General features: G+C 40.8%; 1 protein-coding gene across 4 annotated transcripts in view; it reads left to right on the top strand.

Annotated features, from left to right (window-relative positions):
* The window catches only part of tenm2 (teneurin transmembrane protein 2), a 211,261-nt gene that overhangs the window by 64,484 nt on the left and 120,664 nt on the right, over nucleotides 1-26,113 (top strand). For 3 of the 4 annotated variants that reach the window (XM_040015147.1, XM_040015148.1, XM_040015146.1), the window contains exons 3-4: nucleotides 11,922-12,215; nucleotides 19,516-19,566. In XM_040015147.1, coding sequence (XP_039871081.1) covers nucleotides 11,922-12,215; nucleotides 19,516-19,566 — 345 coding nt within the window. The remainder of the gene's footprint in view (nucleotides 1-11,921; nucleotides 12,216-19,515; nucleotides 19,567-26,113) is intronic. The other variant, XM_040015149.1, reaches the window with a different exon arrangement.

Raw genomic sequence — 26,113 nt, 5'->3', positions numbered from 1 at the left:
AAAATGCACCTCGGCTTAGTTTTGTCAAATCCTCCCCCGTGCTATAAAAGTAAAAGTGCTTCGCTATTAGGAATGATGTTCACACAGGTGCATGCACAGCACATGAAAACACAGGGTAACAAATGAGACAAATAACTGGGAGAGGCTGGGGAAATGCATGCTGATTGTGGCAGCTATTTAGCACCGGCGCAGGCTTTTATTCGCAGACACACGGGCACACACAAATATTGGGTAACAAACAACACTATTAATTGACAGAGTCCAGGGAAATGCATGCTGACATTTGCAATTTTCTTAGAATAAAAATCATTTATCAGACAATTTTGTGTGGGTTTTGTGAGAGTTGAGTTAATCTATGTTTACTATGTAATGACCCTCTTTGACTCTGCTTTGGCAGCTTTTGATAAATGAGGCAGATTGTAAATGTCACTGTTATCAAGTGTTTTTTTCTCGCTCGCTCTCAGTGGAGTCAGTTGCTTCCTAGGCTGTAATTAAACACGTTCCCCCACGACAGAATTTAAATGTGTTTTGCGTGCAAAGATATAGGCCACATTTCTTACATTATACATGTCCATATATGTTTTGACGTTCCCCCTGTCCTTGCCCAAGTAACAGAAAGGTGGGTGAGGGGGGCTGTGCAAAGATTGGGTTTGCAGCTGATTTTGCAGCATGTAGAGGTAGGCTTCCATATGTCATGGGATTACAATGCATAAAAATCTTAGGAATTATAAGTTTCAGAAAAGAAGCCTAAGTAACCACAGATGAACAGGTGGAATCCTATCATGGTATCACACTGGCTCAAGATTAATGGATCAATTCTTAAATCGTGCTTTTGAACTCTACTTGAGCACTCGAAGGACTTACATCAACAGGTCTCAGTCAACCATTCACACACACATTCTAGATTTAAGAGCTTTCTATCATCATAACATTCATATTTGAATGAATGTATTGAGAGCAACTAGGGGTTCAGTATCTTGCCCAAGGCATGCAGACTAGACCGGCCAGGAATTGAACGACCAGCCTTCTGATAGAGATAATAGATGAGCTGCTCTACCTCCTGAGCCCCCAGCAATCTATTTAAACCCAGAGTCGTCCATTGGATTCCCAGATGGAGAAGCATGATTTGTTGCTCCAGAGAATACATCTTCACGGCTCTAGAGTCCAACGGCGGCATGCTTTACACCACGGCATCCAAAGCTTTTCATTGTGCTTGATATAAGGCTTGGATTTAGGTGCTCTGTCATGGAAACCCATTCCATAAAGCTCTCTACGCGCTGTTCTTGAGCTAATCTTGAAGGCCACATGAAATTTGGACATCTGTAGCAACTGACTCTGCCGGAAGTTGGTGACCTCTGTGCAGTGTGTGCCTCGGCGTCTGCTGACCCCGCTATGTGTTTTTCTGTGGCCTACCACTTTGTGGCTGAGTTAGTGTCTTTTCCAGTTGCTTCCACTTTGTTATAATAACATGAACAGTTGACTGTGGAATATTCAGTAGAGAGAAAATTTCACAACTGGACTTGTTGCATAGGTGGCATCCAATCACAGTACCACAGAGGAATTCGCCAAGCTGCTGAGAGGGACCCATTCTTTCACAAATGTTTGTAAAAGCTCTCTGCATGTCTATGTGCTTGATTTTATAGTGATTGAAACACAGAAATTCAATGATTTGGATGGGTGAAGGAATACTTCTGGAACTACAGTGTATGTTGAGCGTAAAGTTAGAGTCTTCAGTGTCATGAAGCATGACTGTGTAGTTCTCAGTCATCCAAAGTGGCATGAAGGTGGTCTCTTTTTAACCTGACCATGTTAACTTATGCTGAACCCATAATTAGTCTAGAGAAGGTAATATTCAGAGTTTGAGCTTAAAATCAGCTTGAAGTGCCACATTTTAAACTGATTGCAGTAAGCGTGATATAGATCATCTGCTGAAAGGGCGCAATTCATATATGCAATTTGTTAAGCCACGCCTTGGTAACTCGACCGAATAAAGCCCAGCTGTAAAGTTACAACAGCGCAAACTGTGCTTCACATTGTCGCTGGAATTTGCATGTATTCATTTAGTGATGTAGAAAATGTATAAAGGTTTTTACGCCTGGCCCTATTCTACTGCTAAGTCTCTTTTACACTGCTGAAGTCAAAGCTACTAGAACACAGTTTAGAAAATTGATCGACTTGATGATTGACTTATATTTGCAGGCTATTTATCCCCTGTTTAATCAATACAATTCATTTCACTTTCATCTGGTAACAAACTGAAGCGATTTCCACGTCTCCTTTATTAGACGACAGAGCAACTAATAAAGTACCCGAAGGTACCGAGTACCCTTTCGTGTTAACTGATCACATTTAAAGTTACAGAGTTCTAATGTCCAGCTGTCACGTTAGAAACACTGAGCATGAAAATAAAAGTATTAATATTATTTAATATATTTATTTTCAGCACTACTCAAAAATTCACAACGACACAGTTACCCTTTTCTTCTTCTTTCTTCTTCTCTCTTTCCTATTCTCATAGCAACAGTGTTAAAGCTACATGTTACTCTTATTTTTTATAATCTCTCTCACCTCAATTATGGCTGTGATTGGAGCAGGCAGTGCTTAATTGATCTACTCTGTGCAGAAGAAAAGTCAAATGACACGTCAAACACCTCCTTTTTATGTGAGCACACACAGAGCGTTGAGTAGAAAGACTGTGTTAACAAAGAAAGTTGCTAACCACCTTTGTGAAACCTGTTATCTTTGACTGCGGTTTTGTCAAGCCAGCTAACACAAACAAATCCTGCTTAGGTTGCTTTGTACTATGCCCCCCTGGTTTTCCTTGTATATTGGAACAATAGATAAGGCAAAAAAAATTCCACAATCTTTTGTGGTCTTTCTTTTGATTATTTTGTATATGATGATATATTGCTCCTGATGTGAGAATCTCAGTGGAAGCATTCTTTTTTGGTTTGTTTTTCCCCCATGATCACATGAATAATATCCTTTGTTTGCTTACCCTGGGCTGCCCGAGGTGAAACCAAGGTTTAAAACATTACACAGCTGGTGCAGAGTAAAGAAATGTCGGATTTCAACCTTGATTTGGCCCATGGAACACATTTCGCCACCTCGCCGTTCTAGGCAACCGAGATGACAAATGTATAAATAAAGCAAAAATCTTCCTGTTCCGATCAAGGTTTGCCTTGGAAATTCTGTGACCTGCTAAAAAGTCATCTTTTTTTTAAACTTAAACCCTGTAAATCTATTTTTCAGGTGAAGGTACCATAGCATAAAGCAGACTTGTTGTTGCTGTGGTTACCTGCAGTTAAATATACCCTTGACTGAGAGATGAATTTTTGTCTGCTCTGTGGACCTGGATCCTACGACGGGCAGCTCAGTGCAGTAATTGGCATTTTTTTTATATTTGGAGGAGGTTTTACCATTTTTTCTTCCACATTTTAAAGGCTGCACATCTGTTGTGAAAATGATGAAGCAGTTTATATATACATAAGCAGAGAAGAGAGAGAACGAGAGAGACAGACAGTGGTACTTTAGTTATCCCATATTTGGGAAATTCTTTTGAATCTTTGAACACTACAGATGCTGTTTTGTACCACTTACCAGAGCTCTGCGACAAACAGCCCAGCATGTCTCCTTTTGTATTTACAATAGTAAAAGAAAAAATTATAAATCATATCTGTTTGACTTAAAATTTAGTTCTCCAGTGATGACAACAATCCTGCAAATCTTGATCTTGATTTTTTAAAAACAAATGTGACACTTAATGAAAAGCTCTAATGGCATCATTCATAATTTCTTTTAGTAAATTTAAATTTTAGATAGCAGATTTATATTTATAAACAGTTATGACTGATTTGGTAATTTTGAACACAAAAAAAAAAAACGTGGTAACATTTAAAAAACACACCCCAAAGTAGTGCTAGTCAGCCGCACATTTCGACAGGTGCCTTGGGCTTCATGTGTCACGTTGGGCTGTTCAGTTAATCAAACTTTAATTTTAATTACAATTTTGGTCTCCAGTGATTATTAAAACAAGGTAATCATGATTTTAAAAAAAAAAACTATTATTCTGACACATTTTATGACGATGGTCTTGTTTTTGTCTTTCCAGATTCACTCCCTGCCAGGCTGTGGCATGTTTAGTTTAATCCACTTTTATTTGTTTTTTCAATGACGTTAGAAATCAAAAAGTACAAACAAATCTACTTTTTCAAAGACACATATTTTAAGTAACCTACAATCTGTCATTTTGTTAAATAATTGTGTTCACAATATTGGGTAATAATAACGATTAAAATTATTCCCACATTTACTTTTACGCTTTAATAAAAGTCAGTTTAATCCCAATGCCAAAGAAATATGCCAGTGTCATAACCAAGGATAAGCCGTGTCTCCCAGTCTAGTCAGTTTTGGCCCCTTGCTTATGGATGAGAAATACCTCACTGCTTAGAGCTACACTTCTCAGTGACAAGACCTCTTCTCAAGTGCATGGTGTTGTGTCATGTCTCGTCATGTCCTGTCCAACCCGGACTGCTGTCCTCTGGGCAGAAGTAAAATGAGTTCAAGAATGGATGACATTTGTTACACCTATTTTGGTCTCTTCATTAGAAGGTGCAAGGCCCCTGTGGCTCAGGCGGGAACTGAAAGTACGGGTGTCATCTGGGAGGTGTGGGAAGTGTTTGACCATAGCAGTCTGATTTGTGCGTATCTGTTAGGTCGTTATTGCACTGCTAATGGTGGCGTTAATGACATGTCACACGCTATGGGATGTATATGTGTGTAATTGAGAGTGTGCGCTGCCATCGTGTCATGACATGTCAGTCGCACAATAAAGGTAATGCCACAACAGCTTGGTTGCTGGCCGCTGACTCACAATAAATAGCAAGAATTCGAAGAACACTTCACTCAGTGTTTTTAACTTGAGTGAAGTGTAGCTTGTAAATGGAAAAACAGAGCAAGGAAAGGAAGAAAGCGAGATTTAAAAAGAAACATGATCATTTGTATGTGAGAAAGAAACGGAAAGACACCGAGCGAGACAACTAAGTTAGATACCAACTGTTAGTGCACACGGAAACAGGAACACGAGGTACACAAGAATGGTAATCAGTATAATCAAAATCCAATTCCAATAAGAGTAGGTTTAAGTGAATGAAATTGAACTAACAAGAGAGAAATAAACAAAGCAAATAGATTAGTGTGTGTGTGTATAGGTGAGTGTAGACATCTGTATCGAGGATTGCAATAGGACAAAGCTTTAGGAACTAGAATGTTCTCAACACTTTGCTCTAATAAAGCAAAGGGCAGTAGAAGATCAATGGCTGCTATGGTCAGGGTTAGGCTTCACATTATGGTTTTAGTTAAAAAACAGTGTGTTAATTAAACTACTACACTACCGCGTAGCAATTAGTAAGCGCTGGCATTATGCTTGCAAGAATGAACCTGTTCATGTATGGTAACTGTCAATGTTAAAGGACACTTAGATGAAGTATTGGTTAGGAAAAAAAGTTTTCTGTCTACAGATTTGTTAACGTTTCCTGCCTGCCTTGCTGCTCTGTATACTTATTACTTTCCTGTTGTGATAATTGCTACTGCTAAGGTACACTATGCCGCTTGAATGCAAACATGTGTCATTTTTGGCCACTTAGAAATACTGACGGTGTCGTTTATTCTCTACTGGGGTATAGCGACTGAGAACTCTGGGGTGACTAGATCCCAAAATACTAAATGCTGGTTGGACGGTATGTTTCTGTGTTTTGTGGACAATGTGGAACACATCAAAGTTCAGAGGTGTATTGAAACGTTGATAGTGTACTTTGCTAGGAAACAAAACAGAATGCTAGGAAAATGGATTTTTTATATTCATAGATTGTGCATGTGTATTTGTTTTGTTTTGTTTTTTTGACAGGCTGCTAGTAACAAAGATACAATATAAAATTGTTGTCTGTTATGTGCAGACATAACACTAACTCATACCTTAAGTTAGGTGCTGTTTCTATGCTTGAATCATTCACAGGTCAGTGTTAAGTGGCTTAGCAAACAAAAAATACATTAATATCTCCTTTTAACCACTATGCAGTTGTTGTTTTTTTAAGCCTTCAAATTCCTGAAAATGACTGTATTGCCTCACTGGTACAAACAGTGTTTGTTTGTTTTTGTTTTTTTTTTTCTTTATTCAGCCAAACAGAGTCTTGTAGATTTATTTGGATTTACCTTCACAGACCTATCATTTGGTTGAAACACTGCATGTTATAAGCTGCAGATTTACTTGTTACTTTGCTCAGCAGTAAGTTTAGCTCCCTTTACCCGAGGTACAGTACATAATCATTTGGAGTATTCATGCGCCACACGCTGTGCCTCAGAAAAATAAGTGACATGGGGGAAATAGCAAGCATCTTGCTGAAACTTACAACAATACAATAGTGTGAGTGGGTATGGCATTGGCAGTGATCCATTAAACCAAATGTACTTCCCTTGATAAAACTCATTATGTGTGTGTGTGCGTGGGGGAGCGAAAGTGTGCAATGCACAGTGTATGTGTGTAAGTGTGACTGTTTGTGAGTAGACAGCTTTGTGGGATAGAGGGCCTATCATTAAAAAATCATTTGTGCTTGTTAGCAGTTTGACAGGCAAAGTATAGGCAGCAGGACTCTGCATTATGCTGGTTGACTTTCCTCCACCCCACCGTGTAATTCTGTAAAGGATGTAAAGCAGGCAGAATTTGTGGGTTTCATTGCCTGCAATTATGCTGCTTTTTTTTTCAGATTGAATAGTTTACAGTCCGGGCCACCCTCGGACATGCCATTTTCAGCATTCAAGGGAGTGCGAGTTCAGAACAAGTTCTGATTTGCCCTGAAGTGCCGAACTAGTGAACTGATTTGCTCCTCAGTGGAGGCTGCATCAAAATCAGGAAGCAAATGCCACTGTGCACGGTAGGTTCTCCAACAATCTCCTGACATACGTAAAATTACTGTTAATAACAGTAAAAGCCTTATTTTCTTTGGCACAGCTAAGAAATGCAGAAATTTGTTGCTAATAGCAGCCAAAATGTGTCATTTCTTAATATTTTCCATTTTCATTTGCATCCAATTCTGAATTCATCTGCGCTGCACTTTAGTATGCCTGAAGAAAATGAACTTCTCTTTTGTGTTTTCTTTTATCTGAATTTTGAAGCAATAAAAAATACATCTATATTGCTTCTTAATAAATGCTTTAGTGATGACATTTTTCAACAGATCCAAGAGAAAGGAAAAGGACAGGAGAGTCAGGGAAGCAGCAGAAATGACCAAGTAGAGAATAAAAGGCAGCTTGCAGTTAAGGGTCATGCTTTCCAGATCAAAAAATTCCCAGAATTCGATTTATCTTTATTATCTTATAACCTGTCTCCACTGAGTGCATAATTAATCTGTGCAATTAGACAAGACATAAGAACATGCAAACAGATGCAGAGGAATTTAGTAGGGGTTTAAGGATCCTGAAGCAGACCAACACGAACCTCACCTCTTCTGTTTTCGCATATAGCTACAGGACCCTATCCTCCCACAGACTCTACCTGCTGCTACCTGACCTTATTGAGCTCTCATTATATTACTAATAGAGGCACAATAGTAACCTGAAGGAAGATTGTAAAACTGAAACACTTCAGTGCATAAACACCGACACAATAGGAGGATTATGTGACAGAGAAACTCTAGCATGGAAACTACTAGTAACAGGTACACAAACGGAGCTTTAAAATGTGCAGTTTCACTGAGTGAGATTTTCCCTTAAGAACACCTTTCAAAAGATTAAAATAAACTTTTCTGTTGCTGTAAATAGTTTGTGTGAATATAGGTTGTAAATAGTAGCAGAGAAAAGTGTGCATGTAATGGTATGCTAATTAGCCATGCACTGGTGTTGCTTATGCTAATTAGCCAAGTGAAGCCAGTTCAGGCCTTGTTGAAATATGCTAGCTCTGTCAGAGCTGTAAGACTTAAGTTTTATTGCCTGAAGAGTCTTTAAAAAAAATCATAATATTATTATTTTTTAAATATCCTAATGAAGTGAAAATACTTTTGATTTAACAATTTTTTTTTAATATCAATATAGTCCAGAGACAGTTCCTTAAATTTTGAGTGAGAAAGCTGGTGATTGAATTAACATTGTGTCAAAGCAATGAAAAATGATCCACAGTTTCATTTGCACAGGCTGCCGCTGTGCTACACTGTGTGTGAAGATGGGGGTGGGGGGTGCGCTTCCTTTTAAGCTGATAAGGGAAAAAATAGGGAGTGAAACAGAGAGTGAGGCAAGCTGATGACGAAAAAGGGGATCATAAGATGCGGTAGTGAAGACTGATGAAATCCTTGGTCATGGTAAACACTCTTTGCAGGGAGAGAGATGAAAAGAGGAAAAGATGGAGGTAGAGCAGACAGACAGAGCAGTGAACAAAACGGCAATAAAGTGGATTTAATGAAAGCACCTCAGCAGAGAGACAAAGAGCACGGGGAAGGAGGTTAGCCTTAATGGGAATGCATGTTAAGAAAAGGGTCAAAGTTCAAGGTCTCTTTTTCTGTCTGAAGTAAGAATGGACGATATGAGACTATTTTCACAATACTATTATGCTTATATGGTTATTTTTTAAAAACCTACATCGGTGGTGGAAAATGAATAAACAGCTTCCCAAATCACTGTTTCCATGGTGATGAGGTGAAGTCATGTGTAAAATGAAGTGAGTATTGCATGGTTGTTTACATCAAAAATGGGATTGCTAATGATCAGTATCTGTCTGCTGATTTTGATAAATATCTGAATGACTTCTGTGTTTTAAAAATGCCTTTCTAGCTATAAATATAACTTTTCGGTAGATTTTCAGTATGATGCCCAAGCTAGTTTGTGGCAAAATATCACGGAGTGGAGATGAGGGTTGTGGATATTCTGTGTAGCACACCTGATTTTTAATCACGGATCAGTCTTTCTGATCATTAGATATTAGAAGCCAGGACTAAGATACAGATGCTTAGATAAAGTTCGCGACTAGAGAACTAGTTCAGTTCATTTTTATTCAGAGCATTACAATAAAAAAGACTTGAGCCACCCCTTTTTTCTTTAAATTTTGCTTCCAAGGAGCCAGACTTTCTTGTACTTTTTTAAAGGTGCTCTAAACTAATTGTTCTCCGGTCTTTCTAAAATTATTATAGGTTTTCTATGGACATTTGCTGATTTTTCACACTTTTTCAGTGTCCTTGTACCAATTTTCAGGGGATTGTTTTTTCTGTTAAGTCACTTAACAATGACATAACACTGACCTATGCTTGAATGATTAAAACATAAAAAAAAAGCACGTAACTCAAGGTAGGAACAACTGTTGCGTCTACATGTGAAAAGCTAGCAAAGAACCAGCTTTAAATCCTCTTAGCTAGCAGACGCCAAAGGACATCATTTGTTCCCAGTTGTTGTTGAATCTACAAAAAATGTCAACAACAGGCTGCCAGACTTTCGAATGTCCCTCGAGAAGCCTTGAAAACTGTTCATGAAGGCTACTTAAAGAAGTGACAAGAAGGCTTGCCTAAGAGAGTTGAGGCTGTGTTGAAGACAGGTGGTCATACCAAATACTGACTTTAAAGCATTCTTTTTTACTTTATATACTGTATAGCCCTGCATGTTTGCTTATGTCTCAATTTTCAAATTTCCTAGTAAAATATACAGACTTTCGCAAAGCACTATATATTTGCAAGTACTATTGGTACTGTGGTGCACTTGAAGACTGATAAACTTGGGCCTTTAGTGAACAGAAGCTCTCTGGAACATCAGTAAAATCATGGTGGGATAGCTTTTGGCTCTTTGGATCCTGAAACTTGTTAGCACACAGACAATTAACAGACACAGATGTGAGCAGCCCAAGTTTGCTGCCAAAATGGCACAAGCCTTAAAACACACATTAATGCGCATAAGGGCGGGCATGACAGCGACGGTGTCGTATGGACGGACAGGAACTGATTTGATTAGAATTCAGTGCCACATTTTGCCCCCACATCTGTCATAATATCATATAACAAACATGCAATTGGTTTTCTGTTTGAGGAATAACTGAGATAGATTTTCACGTCTGCTTCAACCCCTCACCCCAATCCATCTTTCTTTGAATACATAGTGCATCGGGCGGTGTCTCCAGCTGATGGTGATAAGGAGAGATTGGATTTTACATGTGTAATCACTGGTTATGAGATGTTAATTGTACAGAGCGGTGTCCTGTGGGATGTAACATTAGATACGTGCATGCACGCACACACGCATACAAATGCACTCAAGCATACACTTAAGTGTTGTGTAACTGTGTCCACGCAGTGTTTGTGTAGACTAGCTGTGTTTGTAGCCCAATTATTGTCATTTTAGGCGGATGGGATAATCTGCATAAAAACTCATCCTGACTGTGATTGTGGAGTAGACGCTTTTCTAGCAAGCAGAACAGTTCTGGATAATTTGCTGACTGATGTTAAAGAACCCATGTGCTCTACTCTCTCAGGCCTCCTGGAGTTCTCTCCTGTCCTCCTGCGATACTTCATCTCAGGTATGAGTTCATCGACTTTAGTTAGATCCTGTAGTGTAAATTGCCAACAAATTGTCAAAGTCCCTTGGCTCACGGATTGTAAAGAAGGTTCCTTTTGTCTTCCTTTTATGAGAAGTGGGAGGAAAAGACAATGAAGCGAGGAAAACGAGAAATGGTAATACTCGCTGATGTCTTGTGGTGCTTGGGTGCCTTTGCACTGTAGCTTGTTGGAAGCTTGGCAAGCTGTAGCGCATTAGCCGAATCCACCTGTGGAGCTTTATACTTGCCTCTGCTCTCTAGCCTAGTCCATCTGTTTGCCTGAGTAGAAGTATAGAGCCTTTCACCACTTCCCTGGCTGCGTTTCCCTCCGCATTACTTTCAGCACAGCTCTCGAGTTCCGCCGAGCCTGTGAAGAGGAGCCGTGAAGATCCAGCAGACGATTCTCATCTGTTTAATTCCTCTTTCTGTGATTGCGTCCGTACGCCTGATGAGTCACAGTTAACCCAGTCACACAGCTGTGCGATTCCCAGCGCGCTGATTCATATAGTGTGCCGCCACAATGCCAACCTCTCTCTCTGCTCGCCTCTTCCTTTACCCTCCCTCACAAACTGCTAATGAAGTGAATCACAACTGTTTTTCCCCCGATCCCTTTACCCCAACAGCTGATGGTGAGCGATTGCATCCACAATACTCTTTTAATTAGTATAGAGAATAAATTGGTTGAGCATGCCTTTTTCCTTAATTGCTTTTTCCTCAGCTTGGATTTAATTGGGCCGCAGCTCTGTTTATTGATCTCCTTTGATGTGCTTTAATTTGGATAATTTTATATATTTATTTTGGACGTGACGAGTCGGTTTGTCTTGAGGGGGAGAGTGTTAGGCGGTGGGGCTGGTGCTGCAGCAGACTGCGGTACATTCGGCAAGCCTGGGGTCCAGCGTGCAATGGCAACTAGGTGGGGAGATGATCAAACCCAGAAGGCAACGAAGCAGCCCCACTAAAGTCTGAGAGGCCTCAAGTGAGCAACTCTTTGATCTCACATCAACACCTCATGAATGCCAATGTGGATCAGTAAAGCAAGGCAGCCGGGCCTTCTCAGCCAGCCTTAACAGGCTTGCAGGCCAGTACATATTTCTTCCAGCAGCTAGTTTTTATTTTGTGCCTGATTCATGCTGCGTCATCTCTCCCCCTCCTGCCTGCCACAACAAAGCGCAATTTTCCTCCTCCGCCTCCGTGGTTTCATAATTAGTGTGCTTCTCTGCGTGTGATGGTGGGTTTGTTTTCCAAACGTGCGTGAGCATTTGCTTGTGCGAGCATTCGTTTGTGCTAGTGCGATCAGTTTTGCTGCATTTACGCACATTATTCTCAGCAATCCCCTTAAACCCATCTTTCTACTTCGCAGGGGGCAACTTCACCCTGGCTGAGCTCGGAGTGTGCGAGCCGTCTCCCCCTCCGCACCCCGCCGCTGTTCCCTACTGTCCCGACCTCGGCCTACTCCAGCGGGGTTACTCCCTTAGCGCTGGCTCTGACGCCGACTCAGACCCCGAGGGGCCGCTGTCTCCAGAGCGGGCCATCCAGCTGTGGGCCGGACGAGGAGGGGTAAAGTCCCGCCGAAGCTCAGGAGTGTCCAGTCGCGAGAACTCAGCCCTCACCCTCACTGACTCTGAGAATGATAACAAGTCCGATGATGAGTCAGGTAGGATAAAGGACTCTCAGAAGATCGAGATGTGTTTCATTTACTAAAGTTGAGGCCCATAATCTGAGAAAAAAAAGAGTATGAATTCGATGAGAATGTGTGAACATAGTGAGGCTGATGCTCTGGGCTGATGTTATATGAAATGGGATCATGAAAGGGAATGTATGCATAAATCTTACACAATATTGTGAAAACCTCTCTCCGACAGACAGCCATTGCTTGAATTGCGAGAGAGTTGGATTTATTGATTAAGTCTGTTTGTGATCTGAAGAACAGTAGTTGGACACCCCACCCCCCACCCCCCAGAGGGCCTCTTTATTTTCATCAATAGCACTTAGCCAAAACCCTCTAACTCCACCCTTTTAAGCCACTTATCTGCTGATATCTCACCACTGGTCTGTCAGTCTTCAAAACAAGAAGATAAAAAAAAAACTTCTGAGCTTTTTTTGGGGGAGCGCCGATTGCATTTTAGCTTTTGTGAGAGGAGCTAATCTCGCTTCTCCAATTGCATCTTTTCTCTAAATCGCCCCGTGACTGCGAGAGTGCGTTTCTCCCAGGGGAAATCTCATTCCTCCGGCAACTTTGTTTATTGCCAACTTCCCATTTCCTTGTTAATCCTGACGCAGTCGTAAACCCGCACACGGGCCTCACGAGGTGTCAATGGAGGTTAATGAAAAGTGGATGGAAGGAAGAGCAACAGTCTAATTAATTGAATTCTCGGCAGCCGCACATATCAGCTGTGGATCAACCTCTGTTGGACTGTGAGCCTCAGAATCCGAAACAACTTCTGTCGACTGATCAAACTACTCAACACCTATTAAACACGTCAAGAAACACCTTCCCTGAGATGCGCTTCTCTTCCAACCACCCGATAATTGCTTTGTGGTTAATTACCAAGCTAATCTTGCAGCCGCAGATATCAGCTGCAGACGCGGCTCTCACTCTCTCTGTTTCAGGGCCAGAGGAACAGCATTGAGCACTCGGTCGCCTGTTTTTCAGGACCTTGTAGAATTAGCTTCTTAATCCACCTCTGTATTGTGATAATCACTTGCCTGCAGTATGATGTCACCGAGTGTCGATTGTTCAGGCGATCAAAACATGTCGCTTGTCAGTGTCGCAACATAAACGTTGTCAAAAAAGTAGTATTCAAGTCTATTTATACACTCCTGGGGGGGTCAGACATTTATACTTTTGATTATGCAGTACACGTCTCAAATCAAAGTGATTTTAATTTAATTCCACTTCAAAAGTTTGCCTTCTATAGAAGCATTAAGGGAAACCTCCATCTCACACCTTTAGGCCCGTCTCGTGGTTTCACAGACTGTAGATTTAGATCAGGCGTCTGCACTGGTGTCTCTGCCAGCATGAAGAGATCAGAGGCAACGCAGCAGCCTGATAAAAAGACGAGTGTACGTGTGTCTGATCAAGTCAATCCATTAGTTATTTAGTCTCTCTGAGTGAGGAAATCTCACCCTCTGCTCCTGCTTCTGCTTCCAAACAAAACACCAGATACAGCCGCACGTCACATCTTAAAGTGCCCTCCGAACCTTAGCATCGAGCGCGTGTTGATCTTGTGTCGATTTTGCACACGTGCATATATGTTTCTGAGTTTGACATGTGTCCTATATCGCTTGTCTATCGGCGTGAGAGTGTATAAGTCTGAACCGTGTGAGTGGAAGTGTGAAACAGGAGCAGCGGGAGTGTCAAAACAGCAGGAGGAGGATCTGAGGGTCTAATAATAGAGATTGACAGAAGCAGACAGAGAAACAACATCATAAACACATGCTAACAAATCAAAAAGACGGTGACGTGCCAAAACACCAAGCAGCATGCTGCACCGCTCTCATCTCGCCGTGTCTCTAACAATCTTCAGAAGTCTCACCTCCACTTGCTTCTCCTCCTCCTCCTCCTCCTCTTCATCTCACTCCTCTCCCATCTTTCTTCTCCAGCTTTCAAGCTTCCTCTTGTGTCTTTCTGTTCGCTCGCACGGCGCCTCTCACCAGCTCTCGTTACGCTCCTGTCAGTATAGCTTGGCAGTGTGACTGACAGGTTTCAGTTTGAGGGTCTAAGGTTCCCCTTCAGGGTACATGTGGATGAATGTCTGCGTGTGCCCTAATGCAGATTTCACTACCAAAATAGAAAACCCACAGAAACCGTGACAGATATTACAAACCTCCAGGTTATTACAATTTGTGTTTGTGTGTTTTATTTTTTTATTCATTTTTTATTTTTTGTTGTCAGCAGGGCAACTGACTGAAGAGTCAGTGAAGTATATATTTACAGATTTCTTTTACTTCACATCTGTGATCTTTGTTTTTCCATTCTATGTCGTTATAACGGCGAACAAACAAAATACACACGTTTCCCTAACCGTGTAGTTGGACACCCGTATATCTGAGTGCCTAACTACATGTACTATTTTTGTATCTTTGTTCCTGGAGGAGGTGAAAAGCCTGGAAAACAATCAAAACAAAAGCTGAGTCAATAACAAATTAAAAAGTGTTATCTTTTTTATAGCAATCACGATGCCTGGTGCCTTTGTTAGTCTCAACACAATCAGCACTTCAAACTGTACATACACCTAAGGAGATGTTACATTAGAGAATCTTGAATACAGTTTTTTCCCCGTTTTTTTACATTTACAGTCCACTGCATAGATAAACAAAGTGCACAAGTGTCACTATGTGTGATCTGAAGTGTTTGCAAAGTGAACTATATTTATGATTTGGGATAAAAACTGCATTTGAAAAAAGATTTACCCCATCTGTGCTTTTAAAATGGCTGTCAGTGTCTCACGTTGGGAAATATACTTTAGTTTACACTCACCAGCCACTTTGTTAGGTACACCTGATCAACTGCTCGTTAACACAAATATCTTATCAGCCAATCACATGGCAGCAGCTCATTGCATTTAGGCATGTGGACCTGGTCAACATCAACTGCTGAAGTTCAAATCAGGCATCAGAATGGAGGGGTGGGGGGTGGAGCGGAGCAGCAGGTGTGGTTTTAGAGGAAGGCTTACCAACACAGCTGATTTCCATTGTATAATTGTGCGTTCCCTGTTTGAATAGGATGCTGGGACCTAACAGCAGAGCTGTGTGTACTGCACTAGAGAGAGGCGGCTGCAAAACTGCCTAACTGGAGTCACTGGAGACATTATAAATAAACATTCAACTGCCTGCAAAGCTGTGTGTCGCGGGTGCCTTCGTCACAAGTGACTTTGAGCTGATTGCTTTGAGCTGAAAAGAAGGCCACAGTAACTGAAACTAGTCGTTACAGCACATCGAATCTTGAGCAGCAGAGAACATGACACGAGGTTCCTCTTCTGTCAACTAAGAACAGGACACTGATATTCTGAAAATGCTTACCAAAACTGGACATTAGAAGTTGCCTGTTCTGCTGCAACATTCAGGCAGTACTGTCAGGATGGATCCACCCTGCCCTGTATTGATGGTTCAGGCTGCAGGTGGTCTAATGGTGTGAGGGACATTTTATTGGCACACGTTGGGCTTCTTAGTACCAACTGAGCATCAATTATTTGCTGGAACCTGCATGAGTACTGCTGACCATGTCCACCTCTTTATCACCACAGCGTAGCTATCTTTTGATGACTGCTTCCAGCTGAATAACCCTCAAGTTTGAGTTTAATAGTTTGTATAATAGTGAATATATAATATGTAGAATAGTGTATTCAAATGAATAGTAATTTATGTGACAAAGAATCAATGCAGTTCTGAGGGAAAAGGAGGGTTAGACAAGGTGCACTTAATAAGGTGGCTTGTTAATGCATATCTGCTGGTGTGACTGTTTTACAGGCCCTGTCACCATTCCACACCCATACATGGAAAGCATAAGCAGCAAGAACATAGTAGCTGTCATCACAAAAGGCATCGATGAGATTAACACAAATAGAAAGAGCTGATATGGGGATGGGTGTCAAGGGTCTGCAGAAACTGTAGGTTAAAGAAATCTAAATATATTTCCCTTTAAGTATCTATGTATATCCAAAAAATGGGAAATGAACAATACAAAATAGCTACGAGCTCCTCCTACTGACATTTTACATGTTGTTCTGTGAGCTTCATCCACTGATGAGGATGAATTGACCGTTAAGTGAATAAGTTACCGCTTAAGGAGCAGTTTGAGTGTATTCATTTCCCCTGCAGAGCTCTGGTATCTGTCACACCAGCTTCCTGAATCTAACTCTCAGTTCATAAGAGGATTTTTCATTTTCTGGTTTGTTTTTCGCTTGTTGGGGTGTTTTCATTCACTGGTAAATTCCTTTTACAGAGAAGTATGCAAAGCCCATTAAATTAGTTTCATAAACGCAACTCAGGGATTTCAAAGTTTCCCTACATCCAGTTTTATTGTCGACTATTGAATAAAGACACTTCCCGTTTATTGCCCCTTCCAGACACTATTAAAATAAAGAGACTAGAACGTTGACTTGGCAGAGCCAATGCAAGTTTCTTTAGCGGGAGACAAACAAATATGGGCATAGTGAGCAGCATTTGGAGATTTCATTTTGGCAAAGTGGAGGAAGAGATTTACTGTCACACTGTGCACTGCCTCGTAAAACGTCCGTCTGGAAACACAGGCAGGAGAACAGGAGTGCTTGTAAATTCCCACAGCAGTGCCTGATGGTCACATCCAAACTGCATTGATCAGAAGGGAGAATGATTAAAACATGCATTAAATGAAATAAGATCAGGCTCTGACATTGATTTAAACCTGAAGCCCAGGCCAGACTTTATGGCCACAATCCATAGTCCAGCGCTCCTCATATACTTCTGTGTGTGTTTGTGTGTGTGGTCCATATGCCTCTGTGTTTTCCTCTCATTATACAGCAGCCATTTAAAGGAAACATACAGAGTCAAATTCAACTTCAGCATTGTTTCCCATCAATAAATCTTGCCTTTACCCCGCCTGCCAACTTTATATACACAGACTAGCCGCTCAGTTGAGGACCGGCCCAAATCACACATGCATGCTGATTAGCTGTTTTCAGACAAACTCCCTCTCCTCCTCCTTCCTTCTCTGGCTCAATCTCTCCATCTGGTTGACTGGATAATAAATCATGAGGTTGTATTGTGACGTATGTGACAGGATGTATTAATCTCATAATTAGAGAATGAAAAGGTGGCGCTAAATTTAGTCTGGCCTTTTCTGACTAACCCTGCCCCCGATCTGGGCTTGCTCAAATGCCTTAATTCCCCTCCTTGCAGAGCCTTTCTTCACTCTGTTTTTATTAAGGAGCTTTGCTGTGATGCTTTTATTATGCTACAGTATTAATTCTCTTTTTTGAAAAGACCAGAAACAAAACTTTCCAAATGTCTCTAAAAACATCTGCAGTTGAGAACTTTTTTTTCCCTTTTGTTCTTTTCTTTTTTTCATTTCCTTGGTAGCTGGAGCTGTAATTATGCTTTATAAAAGCAGAGTTGGGCAAAGTGATTCCTCTGATTAACTAATCAAATCTACTAGCACAGGTGGCAGAGTGCCTGCACCAGCGCTGTCCTCTTTTTTTTAATATTCCCCCACAATGCGAACCGTAAATCAAACTGCATTCAAATCGGCTGACAGGGATTTTTCTAAATTTTTTTACCTTAGAAAGTCACGTCGCTCAAGTGATTGTCTTGTAATCAAGGATATTAAGATAATGTTTAATTATGATCATTTTCGTTTTGAATAAAAAGTGCTTTATACTATGCAACGCAGATTATAATTATATGCCACAGAGTGACTGTAAGACCTTTTTTTTTGCTTTCAGGTGTTAGCAGTTAGATTTACACTGCAGCCACTCTCAACACGAGTAACTCAGTTCGTGCCTCGCCTGTCTATCAAATTCGAGCAACACTTATAGAGTTGGGCTGGTGGGGTCCCCCAAGACCACTGCTGTCCCCTCAGGGTCTCTGTGAGTGTGTGCGAGTAAGAAACTGAGAGTGAGAGCACGCGTGTTTGTGTGTTGGGAGGGTTGGGGGCATTAGCCTCTGATTGAGTTTTCAGAGAGCAACGTGGGGTGCGAAAGGCTCGACAATGGTCTAACAGAATTAGTAGCTTGTGATGAATGGTGTGTGAGAGCAGCACTGACAGTTCGCTTTCAGAAATACACACCACTGAGAGCGTGCGCATGCTATGTGTATGTGTGCGTACACCTCCATACTTCACCCAGCGGTTCAAGGACTTTTTGTCCATGTACTAAGCGCCGTGCATGCCGGAATGAGAAAAGTGGTGATAGACACACACGCGCGCGTGCAGCATGCATCTGCATGCGTATGTCCTCTGGTTAAGCCAAGGGTTTGAAATATGCCCCGCAGTCAGGATCAATAATGATTGGTCTATTCAACATGGTGCTCATAAGTGCTCACACACTCGCACAAAATTAAGCGATGAATAAAAAATTTTCCCTGTCCTTGTCGAGCATTTCTGACTGTATGGTATTGCTGGACCTGGAGCTGATAATACACATGCACAAAGACGGGCAGGCAGGTCCACACCACAGACACACACACACACAGATGCATAAGAGCAGTGTTTAATAAAAGCCCCGGGATATCGATCTCAGTAGATGGATGCTAACTCACATTAAGGGAAGGGAGCCGGGAGTGATAGAAAGGCAGAGAAGAACAGGAAAACCTAAACGATGAATAAATGGAAAGAGGATGATGAGGGAGGGATTTTCCTATACAGCTGACAAAGAGGGCAGTCAAATATGCGTTATTGTGCCAACTTGCTGGTGTAAGCAGGCAGTGAGGGTCCACTCATAGTAACAATATTATTATCAGTTTTTAAAAAAAAGTTACACACATTGTAAAATATCGTTTGTGTTGGACTTGTAACTTGCTGACGACTGTGCTGCCATCCTAATAGGGAATTTAGTGAGCCGTAATGGGCTCTCATGCCATCGTCAGAACCTGCCTAGAGAAAGAGGGGGGAAAGGAGTGTAACGGTGAGAAGCAGCGCTGAGAGCAAGCTGAGAATTCTCTAGTCAATTATGAGTGATCATATTTTCCTCCGCGTGGTGCTGAAACTACTTTTGTAGTTTAATGGTCAGCGCTTTGCCTCCTAATGAAGGCTGGAAGTATCAGGCTGAGAACAAGAATGAGTATAAAAAAAGGCAGATGATCGGAGGTTAGAAGACTGCAATTCGCTTTGTTTTTGTTTTCGTTTCTCTGATTGTCTTGAGCACTTTCAGTTTTGTTTTTGGTTTGTTTCTCATGCTTTCTCTCTTGATTTTTCACAATCTTTTTTTTGTTTGTTTCTTTTCTCTCGCCTTTTCTTTCTTCCATTACTTCTGCTCCAGCTTACCTGGATGATGAGGATGATGACGATCCATTCGGAGACTATGTGATCAGTAAGTCACAACTGACTGTAGCCTCCTTGTGATTATTGAACCCATTTTAGATCCCCTTGTATGTGATGTGCTACGATATTTAACTGGTAGTAATATGCATTGTTCAAACAAATTACAGGAACACTCTGAAAACACATCGGGTCAATGGGAAAAGAAATATCATGCTGAATATCTACACTGATATAGACCCGATGATGTGTTAGGAACAGAACGCTGTGACATTGTTTGATGGAAATGGAAATTATTAGACTACAGAGGGCAAAATTCAAAGGCACTGCAAAAATCAAAGTAAAAAAAACCCCGATATAGTCCATTTTACCAAAGTTTCGTTACAGCAACTCAAAATAGTACTTAATAGTTTGACCACATGCTTGTATGCATGAGACGTTGGATGGTGTCCTGGAGGATCCCCTCCCAGATCTGGAGCAGGGCATCACTGAGCTGCTGGATGGTCTGAGGATGCAACGCGCCGAATGGACTAAAACATGTCTCTGAGGTACTGGATTATTGGAACGTATTGGATTCTGGTCTGGCAAGCGTGGGAGCCAGGCAGTGGTATCAATTCCTTCATCCTCCACTGCCTATACACTCTCGCCACATGAGGCTGGGCATTGTTGTAGACCAAGAGAAACCCAGGACCCACTGTATCAGTATAGGGTCTGACAATGGGTCCAAGGATTTCATCCTGATACCTATTTGCAGTCATGTTGAACAATGTTACAGGCAACATAGCGTTCTCCACAGCATCTCCAGACCCTTTCATGTCTGTCACATGTGCTCAGGATAACATTTTCTTTCTGTGAAAAGCACAGGGCACGAGTAGTGCACCTGCCAATTCTAGTATTCTATGGCAAATGCTAATTGGCTCAATCGTGCCAGGCAGTTAGCACAAGGTCCACGAGAGGAAGGGTGTTGGTTCCTCAGACTACCCTTATTAAGTCTATTTCTGTTTGTTTTTTAATCAGACATTCACAGCAGTGTCCTGCTGCAGGTTTGTAGCTTTCAAAGTGCTCACCCTGTTCCTCATTCAAAAAACCAGCAGATACCGGTCCCGCTGATATGTTAAGGACCTTCTACAACCAAGTCCAGCTCTCCTAGACTAACTGCACGTCTCCTGGAATCTCCTCCGTGCTCTAGACATGGTGCTGGGCGACACAGCAAACATATTGATGTGCCATCCTGCAGGAGTTGACACCAAAGCATCTGAAACTGATTAACAACCCCCTCTGCTATTTAAATGACCAGATCAATATCCCAGAAGTTAAATTTATTTGATGCTATTCTCTGATTAAAAAGTGTTCCTTTAATTTTTTTGAGAAGTGTATATTAGTTGCTGTGTATAGGCACTGCAACCTATGTAATCCTATTTTCTAACTTGGCTACCGCTGGAAATTATTATAGCATTATTTTCCTATCCACGCTTTAAATCAAGACTTGACATTTTCATCAGTCCATCATTAGACAGTGTCAGGATGTTGGGTAGAAAGGGAACAGTAAAATAATTGGTTTCCGTACATTACTCTTGTGTTTCATCTGATACAAGACGAAGCCACTGTTCTTCTTCACATGCCTCATCTACATTTACGAGCGCCTCTCATTATGATCTTCTGTTCATTAGCACACGTCCAACTGGTTAATCTCTTTGCACTTGATCAGAGAAAATTTCCCAGAGGGTCCATTTTTTTTCTCCTCCTCCACTATTGAAAAGTCAGCCATATTTACTCCTGTTTCAGAGATTGTTTGTCTCTATGAGCGTGGGTTAGTGTTAATGCTCGCGTTATTGGGCCGCAGAGTTTTCATCTGTTTTTATTAGTAAGAAGTGGTAGAAAGGAGTAAGAGCAGAGTGCGTATTAGAAAAGGAAAATAAACATTTTTTTTATGTTAGAGGTTGAAGGTTATTTTTTATTTAATACCATTATGGTTCGTTTAGCAGGATTTTTCTCAACCTTGAAGGCAATACAAAGGTATTCATTCACGTGGCAGCAAAGACGTGAGGAGATGTTGGAGCGCAGATTATCTAAATCGGATCATGTAAAGGTTTATCTTCTTGACATATTCTGACCCACACTTTTACAGTAAACAAATAACGGAGGGCTGTGACACTGACACTTTCAGGTTAAAATTGTTGCTTCATAAATTCACAGAGTTTGCTTTTCTGGCTCAGTTTAAATCCTTATGGAAGCAAAGTTTTTACCTTTGATATTTGCTGATGATAATTTCCCTCAATGCCTTATTTTATTACTTTCTGTCCGTGGAAGCAAGTCAGAAATATACTATTTGCTTTGTGCAGTGTTCTGTGGTGAGTAAATAGCATGACTTCTCTGGAAATTAAAATCTTAAAAAACTGTATATTGCATTTGCCTTATAGCGCACAAGAAATACAATAGGTGGGAACGGCTTTATTGTATTCGCATGCATTTACTTTGAGAGTGGGTAGCAATAAAAAAAAGAAACTATATCAAGTCAGCATTTAGGTAAATGGAAAAAAAAAGATGAGAAAGTTCCCATCTAAATCGCCGGCTCCTCCCTGATACTAATATAGAACATACAGTACGGTCATCAGCCAAATCCTGACAACCGCACAAATCAAAAAACTCTCATTCTCCGACCACCAGTTCTGCAATTATTAAAGCCGTATTTCATTTCGGTGTATTTCAACTCTGTTTCAGCGCTTCAGTAGCACCATGGGCTTTAAATATCATTTAAGGTCTATGTAATTTATATTTAAAATGAAAGAATTCAAATTATAAAATAAAATTATTTATCATGTATTTCCTTGTTTAAATTAATTTAACTTCAGCGACATGCTATATGAGTATAAATACTTAATTGTGTAAAGCAGCCAACTATCTTTATGCACATCTTTGAAGATGACGGCCTTATCAACGTCTACAATCTGAAACCAATAACTGACAAACTGTCTACTGGCTAAATCATTCATACAGATGTCAGATGTCCAAAGAATGATATACAACCCCACCAGTCACTGTAGAGGACAACAAGCTACTCTATCATCAATCTTCTCAACAGTTATATTGATATGAGCTCCAATGTTCAGCATGCATAGGTACATAACTAGACCTGAAAAGACCTATACAATTATTGTGCCTTTTTGTTGTGTGTGTCTCTTGCTTGTTTTTGTTTTGTTTTGTTTTTGCTTATTCATCTGTTAACACTCACTTCTATATGTCTAACATTTATTATATATGCTTAGAATTTTTTCCACTGTTCTAACACTTTCTGAAATAGTAGTAACCTTATACTGCCAGATCATTTTGGACATTTTTCACAAATCTCGTGGTACCCAGACGATAAACCTTAATCACTTTGGTGATCTGACTTTCCCTGTATTAGCATAAATGAAAATAAGTCAGAATTATTAGATGAATTTGATCCAGACGGTGATGTTTCGCTTGGGATGAACTAAAGCAACACTGTCAGTTTCCTTTTGATGTTTCCTTCCCACATTCACATTGATTTTGACTTTACTTTCCATACAAAACACAATCACCCTATGGACAAAACCAGGGCTTACCAACAGGGCATGGACCTCTTATCTAGTTAGGGGGTGATCAGTGACTGTAACTGTTTAATGACCATAAATAACTCCATGGTTCAGTGATGTGAAGAAAACAGTTTCTTTTGAGCATCCCACTGCTGCTCCAAACCAGACTGATGGTGTCCCAGTAGAACATTGTATTCTAATTTGATAATAATTGCTGTGCACTTGTTAATGTTCTTGTCTAATGTGTGTATAGTTTCAGAGTGGCTGCGTGGCTTTGTTTGGGTGATGACAGTGAGTGAGAGAGTCTTGGCTGTCTCCTTCCAATAACGCTATTAAATCAATATAGGCTTTTTTCTTTAAATGGCACATATAAAATGTCACACTGACCAATCACAAACCGATTTGTTGGCTAGTACATGTGGGTTGTAACAGCAGCCACGCTGTGGGAGTGTAATCCTATGTTTCTGACACCGCCTCGGTTTTGCTGCAGGCTCACTTTAGTCGCCAAAGCTCCAAACATTTCTCACAGCACGATCTAGGATCGCTGTTCTGGATTGATGACCTCAGAGCTGACCGCGTTCCTCTGACGACAGCCATCTTTCTTCTCAGACAGCGTCACACAGTGTAAAAAGCCCTTCCAGTTGGTTAAATAGTGTGATATCGGTAACTTCTAATAATATATAATTTGTGAAAACAGATACTTTAGATGGTAAACTAGCAGAAAGCTTGCAGCTTGTCACAGAAACAGAAACGAACAGCATCAGAACATTTTGAACTGCCATACAGTGTTAAAAAAGTAACCATTAACAAAAGACATCTCTATTGTGCTTTTGATGCTTTATTCTGCTCTCAGACGTCGATGAATCATGTAACTATTTTGTTTGTTGAATATTTGCATAATACATGAAGCTGTGAGATGAGAAGCGACTAAAAAGACAGAAAAAAATGTCACAGCATTGGTTAATGTCACCACCGGTTGAAGTGTGGATGACAGGGTCTTGTGATTAGGGCACTCTAGAACAATATGGAAGAGTGAGTTAATTACAAACTATAATATGTGTAAATAATTTAAGGATACATTTTACAGATTGACAGTACAGTCATTGTAAGAAGAAAGTATGCACTCTTGCATTACTTAGGTTTTATGTATCTGGATAGAAGAAAAAGTAATGTGGTTCTCACCAGGTCAATGAGGTAAATACAACCTAATTAAAACAACCCATATTATGCTGTATCTATGTCAAAATGCAGGAGCAGTGCTGAAAAGCTAAGTACACCCCATCACTCAGTAACTTGCAGAACCAATTGTAGTAGCAATGACTTGAAGTAACAATTTTCTGTATGACTTTATCAGTCTCTCACATTGCTGTGGAGGAATTCTGGCCCACTCGTCTCAACTTTAACAACAGCATTATTTTTTCCTTTTTCACACGTTCTGTTGTGGATTTGCTGCTGTGCCTGGAATCGTTGTCCTGTTGTGGGACTCAGTTTCAGCCAAGCTTTCGCTGTCAAATTTCATACAGAGGAGATCATGGTCGACTCAGTGGCCGCAAGGTACCCAAATGCTGTAGCTGCAAAACAAGTCCAAATCATTACCCCTCCACCACCGTGCCTGACAGTTGATATCAGGCGTTGATGCTGTGTTTGGTTTGCTCCAAACACGGCGTTGCATTATTGCGAAACATCTTCATGTATGTTCAGCTGTAACTTTGCAAACTTGCGTTGCCATGTTCTCGTTAGAGAGATGAGTCTTTCTTCTGCCAGTCCTTCCAAACAAGCCACAATACTTGTTCAGCCTTTTTCTGATTTTGTACTGTTATCAAATGTAACATGCTAACCGAGGCCTCTAGAGTATGAGATGTAGCTCGTGGATTTGTTGTTTGTTTGTTTTTTTCAATTTCTATGACCCATCAAACCTTAGAAGGGAAAGAGCGAGCCTTTTCTTTTCACCGTGATTGTATTTCTTAATGTTTAATTAAGATCTAAGTGCATCACAGAAAACATTTCAACCTTACTTTTATTGACTCTTCAACATCACCAGTGGTGGAAAGTTGCTGACGTATATGAAGACAAGAAGTTTGCATGTGTTTTGCATGACAACAGCAGTATGAGGAAGTTAACGGGCTGGAGACTGCTGACAGATCGTAAACTGCATTTATTGTTTGGAAGTTAGCAGACACAGTGTCCTGATGAAAAATCCTTTGGGACGAGTAGTTAAAAAAAAGTACAAGCTGTAGAGGGCAATTTTTATGAGTCAAATCGCAGTGAATAAGAAGGGAAGCTGCGGGAGACCAGATACCATTCAGAGGTTGTTCCTCTGTAATTTTTTTAAATGAACAGTCCCGGCAGCTGTCGCTTTATTGTTCCAGGATACAAATAAAAAAGGAATGAGAATCAGTATTATCATTAGCAGAATGGAATCAACAGTGTAGTTAATAAACCTTCGAATTCCCTTTTCTGCATATTTAAAAATAGAACGCATCCAGTAAAATGTTCAAGCAACAACAACAAAAACAACCCATACTACTATGAGCTGCAGCGTTAGCATTTCTGCTTTCTCTAATTCAACACGTAGCAGCTGCGCTTGGCGTTCAGAGCTTCCTCTTCCAACAGAGTGATTATGACAGGCTGATTGGTGTTTTGTGTTCTTGGGGATGAGAAGATCAATGCGGGGCTGATAGCGAGGGCTGGGCTGGGAGCGGAGAGAAAGGATAAGAGAAAAATGGGGATGATGCCTTGTCGCTCTCGAGTAGAAAACAGGGATCAAGAGATTTTAGGGGAGGAGAGGATAGAGTTAAAAACAGGCGGTAGGAAGGGGTTAGAGCAGGGAATTTGAGGAAGATTGCTAGTGGATTGTGGGGGAGAGGATGTGGTGAGTGATGGATAAAGAAAGAAGGGAGATTTGTAGGAGGAGCAATTGAGAGTAAGATCCAGATTTAACAGCACAGTAGAAGAGATGGCTGAGGATTAACATTCTGTGACTGTCTGCAAGTGTTGGGATAATCTCTGGTGTCCTGCAGTGCACTGTGGGAGGCCCACCAT

Source organism: Simochromis diagramma, unplaced genomic scaffold, assembly GCF_900408965.1.
Source record: "Simochromis diagramma unplaced genomic scaffold, fSimDia1.1 OVJJ01000685.1, whole genome shotgun sequence".
Classification (NCBI taxonomy): domain Eukaryota; kingdom Metazoa; phylum Chordata; class Actinopteri; order Cichliformes; family Cichlidae; genus Simochromis; species Simochromis diagramma.
Note: the sequence above shows the minus strand (reverse complement) of the source record. Positions and strands in the feature narration are given on the sequence as shown.